Genomic DNA, 12,343 nt, shown 5'->3' on the forward strand with positions numbered 1-12,343 from the left:
TTTTGAAAAGGGTTGAGGATTAACGAAAATATTCTTGTTAATTTCACTGCTCCAATTTATAAATATCTGCTCCGAATCCCATATTTTGCTGCTCCAAAATTGGTCCAAATCCTCAATTTGCTGCTCCAAAACTGCTCCGAATCCTGAATTTTGCTGCTCCAAAATGGACTTGGTCACTTTCCACCCCTGCTAAAGCTATGAATAGCTTTTCTTCATAATAAAACTCTGCACATCATAAATATGTTGCACATTAATTTTTACATAGACATCAAATTTAATTTTAGTGTTTGAATTCTTCATCAGTAGTTCATGATGCAACTACAAAGTAATTTCAAACACTTTTGACTTGGTGGAGGGGCCCTGGGCAGGGAAAAGTAAACAGAAGACCTCAACTTGGAAAAGAATGTTTAATTTTTTTCAACAAAGATATTTTGTTCAAATTTCAAGCCCTAAATTAGTAAAGTCCATGCTTTCTATGATAATTTATTATCCTTAGCCGCCTTGCACTTTGACTTTAACTTGATTAATTTGATTCTTCGATTTACATCATGTTTGATTTCCTTGCACTATGTGTAATCTTTGACGTATCAATAAATTTTGGTTTTGCCGGAGATGCCCTGGGGGGGCCGAAGTGCTTACGTAGCTTCTTGCGACAGAGCTTGGGTATCTCACGGTTTTTCCAGTTTCTCCAATGGAGCCCATGCAGAAATGAGATCTAGCTTGAACAGTCCCCAACGTTCCAAAAACCTTAGTCGGCAAATGAACTTCCACAGTGTAACTTTCGTTACTTAAACTGTTCCGTTTGGATATATAGGATTTTATGGTGACTTCTAAGCATATGACAATGCTGTTATCAAGCTCTTTTTTTAATGGGAGCCATAAAAATAGTCTGTTCCACTTTCTCAAATTTTTTCATAGTGACGAGTTAACCAAAATTAGTGACGAGTAAACGAGGGTTTAATAACATTGTTGTCTATGAGAGGTGGAAGGGCTTGAAGAAAAATGACGACTTAACTGGAGTGACGACTTATTAGGGTGACGACTTAACGAGGTTTTACTGTATATCTTTGCATCAGCCAGCTGTTAAAAACCTTTGTATATGGATAGTGGAGACTGAGATCATCCTCGGATAAGTTGGATATGATTGAAACTTACAGTAGTTAGTTCATTCATTACAACAAACACTGGTGTAGCAAAAAATAAAATGAATAAAAATTAGTTATCTAAACATTTCAAGTTTCCAAAGTGCAAAAAAAGAATCATATTCCACATGAAGTTTCAAAATGTTTTGAGTAACGTGCAGTAATTACATCACAAACTTTTTTTATTCTTTTGGTGTATGTTCTAGTGAGGTTGAGGTTATATACTCAAAAGAAATTTTTTTCTTTGATCCGTTAAAATTTAAAAAACAAAATTTCCTTGAAGTGCCACTTTTTCAGGTCTGAAATTTTTCCTTTGAACAATAATTCTCTTGCATTCAATCTTTTGTAGCCACCTCTCTTAAGAATAGATTTTCTTATGTATGAAGGGCTGGGCCTTCCACTGTATTTCACCTCTCTTAGAAAAAAAAAAAAAATCTTAATCACGTGTTAAAATGAGACAATATCATTAAATGAAAAGTAAAAAATGTTTCTCAAACAAACTTTTATGTTTATAATTTTAATAAATAATATCCCGATAATCAATGTATTATGACCAAATGTTTCTGTATCTGGAAAAGTGAAAATAAGAGAAACAAAATATAAGGGTGAGGCTCGTTGAAACGCATTAATGTGACGTGTCATATTCTGTACCATAGCATGTTATTATTTGTAATGTATTCAGACTTGCTTATAATTAAGATGGATATTGCCAACTGTCACATAGGCCTAGTTTTTGCATTTCTCATGAATTTTGTATCGCTTATCTATTGGTACGAGTATTGCAAAGTGAGCATATAACAAATATTTTTTTCTGACATTATTTTTTTTCACTTGATTATAAGTGGATCAGACTAATTTATCTTCTTTTGCCTGTGAGCAGTATTTTATTCTTGTATTTGGTATTGATATGATTTTGAAATATCAAAATAACTTTTTCTCAGATGATCATGAGACCCCCGATTGCTCCCATTGCTACACCACCTGCCATTTCAGGATATCAGCTGCCCATGGAGCTTCCAATACTTAATAATCCACCTGTTCTTACCCATTCATTGAAGTAAGTAACAGCCTTTTCTTCTTTGAAAAAGTCTTAATTCTCACTCGGATGCAATCTATCTGTTAGATTCATTAAAATCTCCAAAGAATGTAAAATGGGGATGCATCTGGTCTTTTCCTGTCGGATACACCACAAAGCTATTTTTAATTTTGCCTTAATAAATTTAAAGAAGAGAGTTAATGGATTTATAGAAAAATGGGAAATCAAGAGTCAATATCAGAGTTGCAAAACCTTTTTAGTTTGTGAGCCTGATATGGGATAATTTAGGCAAACATACATTTCTGTATTTTCCTGTAATTTCAGCTGTCCCTACAGTTTTTGTTAATATCCTTTCCCCCCCCCCTCCCCCGTATATTACGCCACCAAAGTTAAGACATTAGTTGAGATCACTCAGTACATCTGAGAAATAATAATTGCAACAGCACAAGTCAATTACTGCTTATTAGGGTAAATGTGTACAGTGATACCTCAGCTAAAAAAGATAATTCATTCCAGAATCATATTTGTGAGCCAAAATATTTGTTAGCCCGAACGCAATCTTCCATTGGTCTTCATGAAAAATTGTTTGATTTGTTTCAGAAATGGCCTGAAATTTGAAGATGAGTTTCATAAAACACTAAGAAGCACTGTAGTAAAGACAAATACTGACTGATTGCTAAGATAAACAAATTCACAATTGGACGAAGGAGAATTAAAAGAAAAGGATACTGGACACATTTTTTTATTTTAAACTACAAACGTATGCTATACAGTAGGGTTTGTGAGCCATGGTGAAAAAAAAATGTGTGTGTGAGGGGGTATGCTATGTTATATCAAGTTTTTACCATATCCACTGAAACCATTGAAAAAGTCTTAAGGCTGAAATTACACTATAACAGTTGGATAAAAGATCTTTTGCAAAACTTTGACAATGCAATCAGTGAGTAGTGCATCATTTACATTAGAGTGAATGCAATCAATAGGTTTATTGGTTGGTTTTTTTTGAAGTTTTGTGAAAGATCTTTTATCAAACTTTTATAATGTAATCCTGGGCTATGGATTTTAAAAAAATTCTTAGCATTTTCCCTTAGCTAAATCATTCATTTCACATAAAATGACTCTAAATCTTTCTGAAACAGAAATAGAGGTGTCTGGTATTCTGTCGCTCATTGGATTAATTTTTATTTGTTGACAACACAGCTATTTTATGTTAGCATGTACATCCATATCAGCTGAAATGTTTGTTAGCAGAGGCAGAAAAATGTTGAAAAAAAATCTTTGCTTGAAAAATTTGTAAACCGAGCCATTCCTTAGCTGAGGTAGCATTGTACCTTATTTGCAAAATAATAAAATTAGACTATACGTATGTAACTTAATGGACTCACCTATTAAGATGCCACTGTGTGAATTAAGATATGACTTGAATCAATACGACTTGTTGGCCTTGGAGCTTCATGGAATTTTTTTTTTCAATGTCTGAAAACATGTAGTTTAGGAAGTTACTGTTTCACAGTATTGTATTACTTTGTAGGGTAGTTGTTGTTGTATTATTTTGTAGGGTTATCGGATGAGAGAATGATGTTGATGCCAAGTCATATGGAGTCATTTGATTCCCACATTTGGGTTTTGCACATGTTTCATTGCTTTTTTTTCTTCCCCTGTAAGTAAGCTGGTGAATATATATATATTTTCAATTGCCTAACTTCTTATTTGATATGTTATTATATTCTGTATAATTTCTTTCCTTTTCAAAGTAACAACTTTACTGGCGAATTCGACTTCAACATTGAATTCCTGAATGAAAAATCAAGAGGACCAAATTTTATTGTGAGAAAACTTGGTGTTTATATGTTTGTAGTGTTATATTATAGAAATGTACACACACAATGTCCTCTTTGGAACAAATTTTATTTAAGAATTATTTCCAAAATCAAACTGTGCTCATCATATTTTGATGAAAATAAAAGTATTCATGCATTCCTGGAACTCATCAACCCATTCAGGAGAAAACGGCTTGCCTCTGAAAGCTTTGTTAGTTGTTAATAATGCTTATGTTCATTCTCCAATGGCCTGTTAGGCCAACTAGTTGTACGGCGGAGTTTTGTACTTGTTGGTTTCAGCACAAGTTCCAAAGTGACTTAATTAGCAATGAGTACTTTACTGCACGGTACATGCACCTTGTAAAAAATCCCTCTAGAAGAATTTGCTCATGCTGGGAAATGTGTGTATGCTTGACGCTGAAGTATTTATAATGAGGAGATTTATTATACAGCAAAGCATTAGAAACAACAATAAAATTATCACGGCATTGTTACCACATACATTGCTACTGCAGGAAGTCCCCGCACCCCTTCTTTGAAGGGTGAGCTCACCTATCCATGTACGAGGTATATCAGTGAAACAAGATATTAAATGCTGCTGTTTGGATTCAAGAGAAAACTGACTGGAAAGGATGCATATTTGATTCATCGAAATTGAACCTATCGTGAACCGCTCTAGCAGCACATCGATATAGAACAGCATTAAAATTTTGGTACAGTTCAATGTCGTTTACCGATATTGTTTGATGTAAATAAGGCATACATTTGTCAATGTAAAGAAAAACACAGAAATCCCACGGGTTTGCGGCTTGTAATGATGCTATGCACGCATGCATTTCCATCTTTCAAAATTGCGGTCTTCATTGTTGACACTCGCTGATAGGGGGGTGGACGTTGTTTTCTGTCGTTCTAAATGGCTATTTTGACGTTCTGATGTATGAAAAATTGGATTATTTCAAAAGAGACTAATTATCGTATGAGTGATTCTCTTTCGAAATGAAAAACTGTAAAAATAAGAGCAACACAATTTCAGAGAAAAAATAATATTTGGCATTTATTGAGTGAATAAATTTTTACAATATCGGGCACGTAAAAATTTCTGACCTGTTTCCGATGCCCTAATGATATCATTGTGTTTGTGTGATAGAGGTTTGATGTGGTGAATGGAATGAAATATGCTGATGTTCAGACAAAAATGGAAATACAGTAGATGCCACTCATTAGAATCATGGATAATGTTATCATTCGGGTCTTGCATATTTTGAAGCTAAGGTTTAACCAGATTTATTTTTTCTCTATAATTTATCGTTATCTTCTTGACTAAGTAGGAGTTGAGAAAAATTTCTGTACTCTTCACAATGTCCTAATCAGACAGTTATGATCTATTGTGTACATGACACTTCTTTCGCGATTCCTTTCCTATAGTGAAGGAATATGAAAAATAAAAAAATATTATTTTCTCTTTCTTCAGTTCATGATCAGGGTTTTCAATTCTGACCACATTCACAGTTTCTCAGCTGGGAAACTTTTGCAAGGGAATGTACTGTACATTATAAAAAGCTATCATGATTCTTAATACACATTAGAAAGTTCCATTGTAATTCCTCATAATTTCTAGGAGAAAGTTTAGCTTAAAGGGTGGTGTCTGGTTTTAGAACAATTAATCACAGATTCACATCCTGAGGGGCCCGGGCTCGAACCTCACTGGCACTACAGTTGGTTATCTGTGGTTCCCTAACTTTGAGCCACAAATGAGAGCCAATGTCCCTGTTGAAAAGTCTCGCCACAGAGAGCAATAGCAGGGGTGGGAACTCTGCGCCGCACTGCGCCAAAACTAATATCTTGCGCCAGCCTGCTCCAATAGCGTATTTTCGCATTTTTCTGCATCAAATAACGAATTTTGCTTCAGTATGCCTGGAATTTCGGAAAGGACGCCAAAAAATTGTTGTTCCTGCTAGCCACGAAACGTTTCTTTACGAGAAGAGCGTGTTTTATTCCACTATACTTAAACTATCGCCTTAAACTATCGGTCCCTGATCGGGCTTTCCATTGCGAAACCCCGATATTGTCCGTGATCGTGGAACTGAAGATGGTTTGCAATGCCTTTCAGCTTTTAAAGTGCAAATTCAAGTGTTTCCGTTTTAAAAAAAAATTCGTCACTGGAAGCAGCAGAAATTACTGTAGTCGATTGTGTTAAATCCTGGTGTTTCGTGAAAAAATTTTTCATTCCGGGAGTAAAAAGCGCATGTCCGCCGAATTACGAATGTTAGTTTAGAAACTTTGCCGAATAACGAGCGTTAAATCGCCAATGTTGCCGAATAACTAGCGTTAAATCGCCAATGTTGCCAAATAACGAGCGTTAAATCGCCAATGTTGCCGAATAACTAGCGTTAAATCGTCGATCTCGCCAAATAGCGAGTGTCAGATCGCCAATCTCACCAGATAATGAGTGCTGAATCGCCAAACATCGAGTTGATTCTTCCGAAATTCTCTCCCATTTTTCAACAATTTCTTTCCAAGTATAAAAAAATTAAAAACTTTTTTTAGCTCATTTGAAGTGCTGCTGTTCGAGGCAGCAAATAGTGCCCTCAGTAAGCAAAAATCATCTTAAATAGACAGGTGCAAAGCAAAAAATTTTACGACAGCCGCTCTTTCAAACAAGGTGTCAAAAGCCTAAAACACCAAAAACAAAAATCAAGCTGACGAAAAGATGTTTGATAACAAAAAACAGTGCAGTTTTATTTTGAAAGGGTTGAGGGTTAACGAAAATATTCTTGTTAATTTCACTGCTCCACTTTATAAATATCTGCTCCGAATCCCATATTTTGCTGCTCCAAAATTGCTCCAAATCCTGAATTTGCTGCTCCTAAACTGCTCCAAATCCTGAATTTTGCTGCTCTGAAATGGACTTAGTCACTTTCCCACCCCTGCAATAAGCCTACAACGGTACAAATATTCAGTCATTGCATTTCACTCATAGTTTGAAATATAGATGGCAGCACTATACCAAGCATGACACAAAAATAAACTTCTGTTAGGTTCACAATACATACACGCACATTGTCCAGCATAACACGGGTCTTTTTTGAGCTCCTGCTAAAACCTCTTCATTAGGACAGAGTGGCAGGCTATGATCTGGTTAGGAGTACGTATAAAAAAACATATAGAATTTAACATTTTGGAACCCATTGTGTTGGAAAGGAAAGCAGCATCGTCCTGTTTGACCAAATGGAACGCATGGTCATCATTATGGCTCTGATTTTTATGACGTGTCAGTTTTTAAAATGATAAGTAATATTTTGGTCATTTTGGAGCTATCGGTTATATGTTAAGCGTTTTTGAGCAATCTGTCATGTTTTAGAAATTTTCAAATATTAGATCATTTTATCGGCAAAAATTTTGATCTGTGGTTATTTTTTCAGTGATATAGTATGCACTAACAATGAATTATTGTCTTTTACTTCCTTTTTTGGGGGGATGTTTTGCATTCTCGATAGCCATTTCTTTATTCTAGGAGGATCCTCTTGCTATATTTAAGGGAAACTGAATGACATGCAAAGTATGTGTGTAAGATCTTGTTTATTTGACACACGAAATCTCCCTGTTTAGTGCATTTTAACTGTGCATAAACACAGTTTTTTGTCAGGAGAGGCAGACTTGGTTTTGGCAGCACTCCCTGTCATTGTAAAACTCCAAAACTCTGTAACAATGTTTTTTTTACACATGTTTTGAAGCATGAATATATATATTTTTCAATTTTTCCATTGTTAAGATTGCCACTTCCTCAATCTCGGTAGTTGCCCCCATCCCTCTGATTCTGGGGCTGTCTAAAGATGAGTGTTGCAAAAAGCAAACTTGGCACCCTTCTTTGGCCAGCTCACAGGGCGATAGTTGTAGTCCTGCCTGTACAAATATTCAATAGTTCACTTCACTCACAATTTGAAATACAGATGGCAGCATTAACTTAACTGCAACACTGGATATGCATGAAGGCAGTTAGGTACATTAGGTATCAGTTAGGTACAGAACATATACACACTTTTGGCACGACTCACAAAACGACAAATGGTATCACTGTATTTTTTTGTTTTGTTAAATATGTTAATAGTTCCAACACAAAACTCTAATTTTGTATGCAGCAACATTTCTATTCAACTTGAGAAACAATCAGAGAGAATCAGAAACTAGACATCTGCTATATGACGAGCCTTCTTCAAATATTGCTCCATCTGGTGATTTTTATTGAATTTAAAAAGTTCCCTCAAATATTTCTAAGTTGAAACTAAACAATAGCAGCCTTTTTAAAACATTTGAAACTACACCTCATAAAATTCAGTGCTATTCTAAAATACGCTGAAGAACAATTATTGTTCATAAGGTAGGCACGGTTTTTCATTTGAATCTGGCGAGAGAATTTAAATATTAAAAAGGTAAATTGATGAATTTTTTTGTTTATTTTTTTAACTCAGTAAGATAAGAAGCAATAACGGAAAAAAAAAAGAGAAGTAATAATTAGGAAATTATGAGGTCATATTTTTTTCATTTTAAAGTAATATTTTCACATTTTTTAGGTCATAAATGTGTGCATATTTTCGAGATTTTTCGATTAAAAATAACTGAGCCCTAGTAATCGTACTTACAACCAGGATATTTTTTGGACATGGTTATCAATAAGTTATTGTTACCAGAAACCTGGAGTCCTGATGTGCTCTTATTAAGCAGCGTGCGCTGTAATTCATTATTTTCATTTTAATCTGTTTTTTGTGATAAAGTAAATATCCATATTGCTGTTATTATTATTCCATTTTTTTTATTTGTGCAGTATTCAGAGGAAAGAGACAAGCTGTATGCGATGATAGATTCTCCCTGCGCCATAGGGTTCAAAACTAATAAACCTGTTCCTGAAGGGATGAGAATCAGAGTCTGTGCAGTTTTTGCTAAGAAGGAATGTGCTTCTCACGTCGTTGAACGATGCTCGAATCACATACAGGAAGATTTTGAGAAGGGTATGGAGTTTCCTCTCCGCATTATTTTTCTATTTGAAATAGATGACTTTTAGTTTCATTGAAACCTTATCACTCTGTGATACGAATCAGAAATACTGCCACTCCTTGACTTACGAACAAAAATAATTTGGCAATATTATGATTAAATTTATATCTGATAAAATTTGATGGTAATAAAATTGTCACACACACTCAAATTTATCAGTGTTATAAAACACATTGACAAATCAAAGGTGCTTAGCAAGTCGTGGAAAAGTTGGGGAGGAATATTATTTTGGGGGGGGGGGGTAGAATATTCTTGGCTCCTAAGAAATCCAGCTGGTAATCAAATTTTTTTCCAATTTGCTAAGCCTCCTTATGAAGGTAGATTAATATGTGCTATAATATATTTATATATATATAGATCTGTTACTGCTAAAGCCCGAAGTGAAGCTAATTTGCGAATTGGCCGAGAGTTTTGGCTAAAGTCTGATTTGCAGAAACGATTCGGGCTTTGGCTGGCCAATTCACGAATTGGCTGGAGATCCCTGACTAATGTTTGATGTACTTGTTCAGGCCGTGAAAAGAAATAAATAAATAAAAAAATTTGAGAAAAAACTATATAATAATATTGACGTACTTTTTCTGTCAAATTTTGAGATAAAAAAATGAATATTGCCGTTTAATGGGTTGTCATAGCTAACATGGGTATAATTATGATAAAAATATGGTGACGACACTCTGAGTTATGACTTTTGTTATCAGACTTCGGGCAGGGGTCTCCGGCCTCTTCGTGAACTGGCTGGCAGTAACGTATCGGTATTTTTCTGTGTATCACTATATTGATATATGATAGAGATGTGCAATGAATTCAGATTTAAAAAACTTCTTTGTGATTATGCCACCAGCAAAATTGTGCTATAAAAGGCATCATCTTGAACTATATTTTGCTAAATTAATGTAAACAATGTGATGATAAGTTTTAATTAAAGTACAAGTAAGTACCCTCTTGGTTTTATGAACAGACAAGTTTCTAGGAACTAGTTCTCTGGTCCTGAACAGTATGCCATTTCTTTGAGCATCTTTTCCCATTTACAACCTAATTTTTCCCATCTGTTTAAGTTCATAAAAATGTGTATCAGCTGTACTATGATACAATTTTGCAAGTAATAATGGTATGCAATCAAGAAATTATAATGTGAATGAATGTATGTGATGCACATGCAGTCAAATCTTGATTAGTTGAAAATGCACTGGCCTACAAAAAACTTCTACTCATATAATACAAATACAAATACAACGCCACAACAGGCAAATTGCCCAACGAGGTGGCTGCATCCCCGAGCCCCTACCTACTACTGCTACACCCCCCCCCCCCCCCCGCGGAACCCCCCAACGAATCGTTACATGCGGGAATGTGCGTGTACGTGTAGTGCAACCTGACGTAAAGTTGTGTTTTCTGTGTAATGCTTGTTATGTGTAATGCTGTCATCTGCCCCCAGTTTTTACTAACCATGAGTGAAGTGTTATGGTTGAATGATTTACCGTTGTAGGACTGTTGCTCTCTGTGGCGAGACTTTTTAACGGGGAGACCGGCTCGCATTTGCGCCTTGAAGTTGGGAACCACAGAAAACCAACTTCAGCCGACCACCACTGTGGGGTTCGAACCCGGATCCTCGCATCACGAGTCCGGCACTATAACCACTCGACCACCACAGCGGCAAAGGATTTGAGCAGAGTCTGTTTCCCATATGTTCAAGCTCTGGGAAATACAAATTTTTGGGCTGGAATATAGTGGTTCTTTGATCTGTGAAGGATGGAAGTGGGGCTTGTTCCTATATATACAAATGGCAGCCAATCTCAGGGCCTTAAGCACGCGCCCTGGATCTGAGGCCACAAGAAAATTTCGGCTGAACTAGATATTCAACTTATCACTAATTGACTGTAATTATTTTATTTTGCGTTGCTTTCTGACAAAGTTTGCTGAAGTAGTTTTGATAGTCATTGCCATAAGTTTTAATATCCTCCTCGGATTATTAATACAGTTGATTTCCAAGATATTGAAATTCTTAGGTTTCGTAGTACCTTTGGTAATTAGATTATAGTTTTTGGTTCTTTATGGCAACCCTGTTCAATATTGAGGAACTCAGTAACATAGGAATCGCTGTTGCTACTTCCTACCTGTATAATTTTATTTCCAGAATGTCTTGTAGTACACCTGGAAGATGTTACGATGTCCTAAGGAATATGGTTGAGATAATTGTCTGGATGTTTCTATCTCAATGAAATGATATGAATATGTTTAGGAATGAAATGATCTACAAGTTAGACAAATCCATGAACAATGTTCTTGAAAGCCAAGAATATTTGTGAAAGGATATTGAGGATATCAAGGAATCGAATGTGTTTCAAAGTTGGGGAGTGGCTGTATCCTAAAAGTTTTTGTTATTTTTGTCTTGCTAGGGTCGGAATTTGGTTTATATAATCTCTTTTCAGGAATAACTTCACGTAACTGGCTCAATTTTTAAATATTAATGAGGGCAGTGTGTGCATGATGTAATGTTCCTGTGGACAGTTTCATCATGGTGAAGTGTTTAATCACTCAAGCACTGCTTATAGACACTTCACATCCACTTCAACTAAAATGGTAAGAGCTCTCCAACTGCCAATCAAACTTCTTTTTTTAATGATCACTTAAATGAAACAACACACCTAGTCCATTTTTTGTCCACTACTGGTCTATGCTGGCAAAAGTCTTTAAATTAATGTGGTTCGACTACATCTAGAAACCCAATAATGAGCTAAATCCATTGCAAAAGAGGGAGAAAAAAAAAAAAGCAACGTCAAGACAAATGAAGCATCTATATTATCTGGTGTTCATGGTATTCTTGAAAAATTCTTAACAACTGTCTTTTGACATGATTGAATTCCCTTAATTTGGAAATTTTTCAAAATTATTACTAATGCATTTTTTAAAACTTTTTTGTCATAGGTGTTTCTCTCCCAGAACACTTTATTCGTTGCGAATCTGATTTGGCGATCTATGATGTCGATAGGCAAACTGGTCGATTGAGTGTGCTGGTACCTCTCCAGAATCCCCCAGGTAGCATCTATATCTGTTTAATCGAGTACTAATCAACTGCTAAATTACTATCCACTATTTTTTGTACAATAATAATGGGGAAAGCACATCTTTGCTTTCAAGAAATAAGGTATAATAGTTTTGAATTCTTGCATGAATGAAAATGGCTGAGAATTTTTCATATTAGGTTTTATGGTTGAGAACGTTGATTTTTTTATTTATTTTTTTTTTTCTTCTTCTATTTGTTAAATTTACTTCTTACAAGTTTTCCAACATTT

The 12,343-nt window shown here is 35.3% G+C and overlaps 1 protein-coding gene across 1 annotated transcript in view; it reads left to right on the top strand.

Moving 5' to 3' along the window:
* The window catches only part of LOC149078074 (uncharacterized), a 44,402-nt gene that overhangs the window by 23,239 nt on the left and 8,820 nt on the right, over nt 1-12,343 (top strand). The window contains exons 11-14 of the mRNA XM_089241664.1: nt 2,084-2,199; nt 3,933-4,005; nt 8,821-9,004; nt 11,976-12,086. Of these exons, the coding sequence (XP_089097790.1) occupies nt 2,084-2,199; nt 3,933-4,005; nt 8,821-9,004; nt 11,976-12,086 (484 nt within the window). The remainder of the gene's footprint in view (nt 1-2,083; nt 2,200-3,932; nt 4,006-8,820; nt 9,005-11,975; nt 12,087-12,343) is intronic.

This window comes from Pholcus phalangioides, unplaced genomic scaffold (assembly GCF_987345545.1).
Source record: "Pholcus phalangioides strain wild (caught in Gottingen) unplaced genomic scaffold, Ppha-v1.0 ptg000014l_1, whole genome shotgun sequence".
Lineage (NCBI taxonomy): Eukaryota > Metazoa > Arthropoda > Arachnida > Araneae > Pholcidae > Pholcus > Pholcus phalangioides.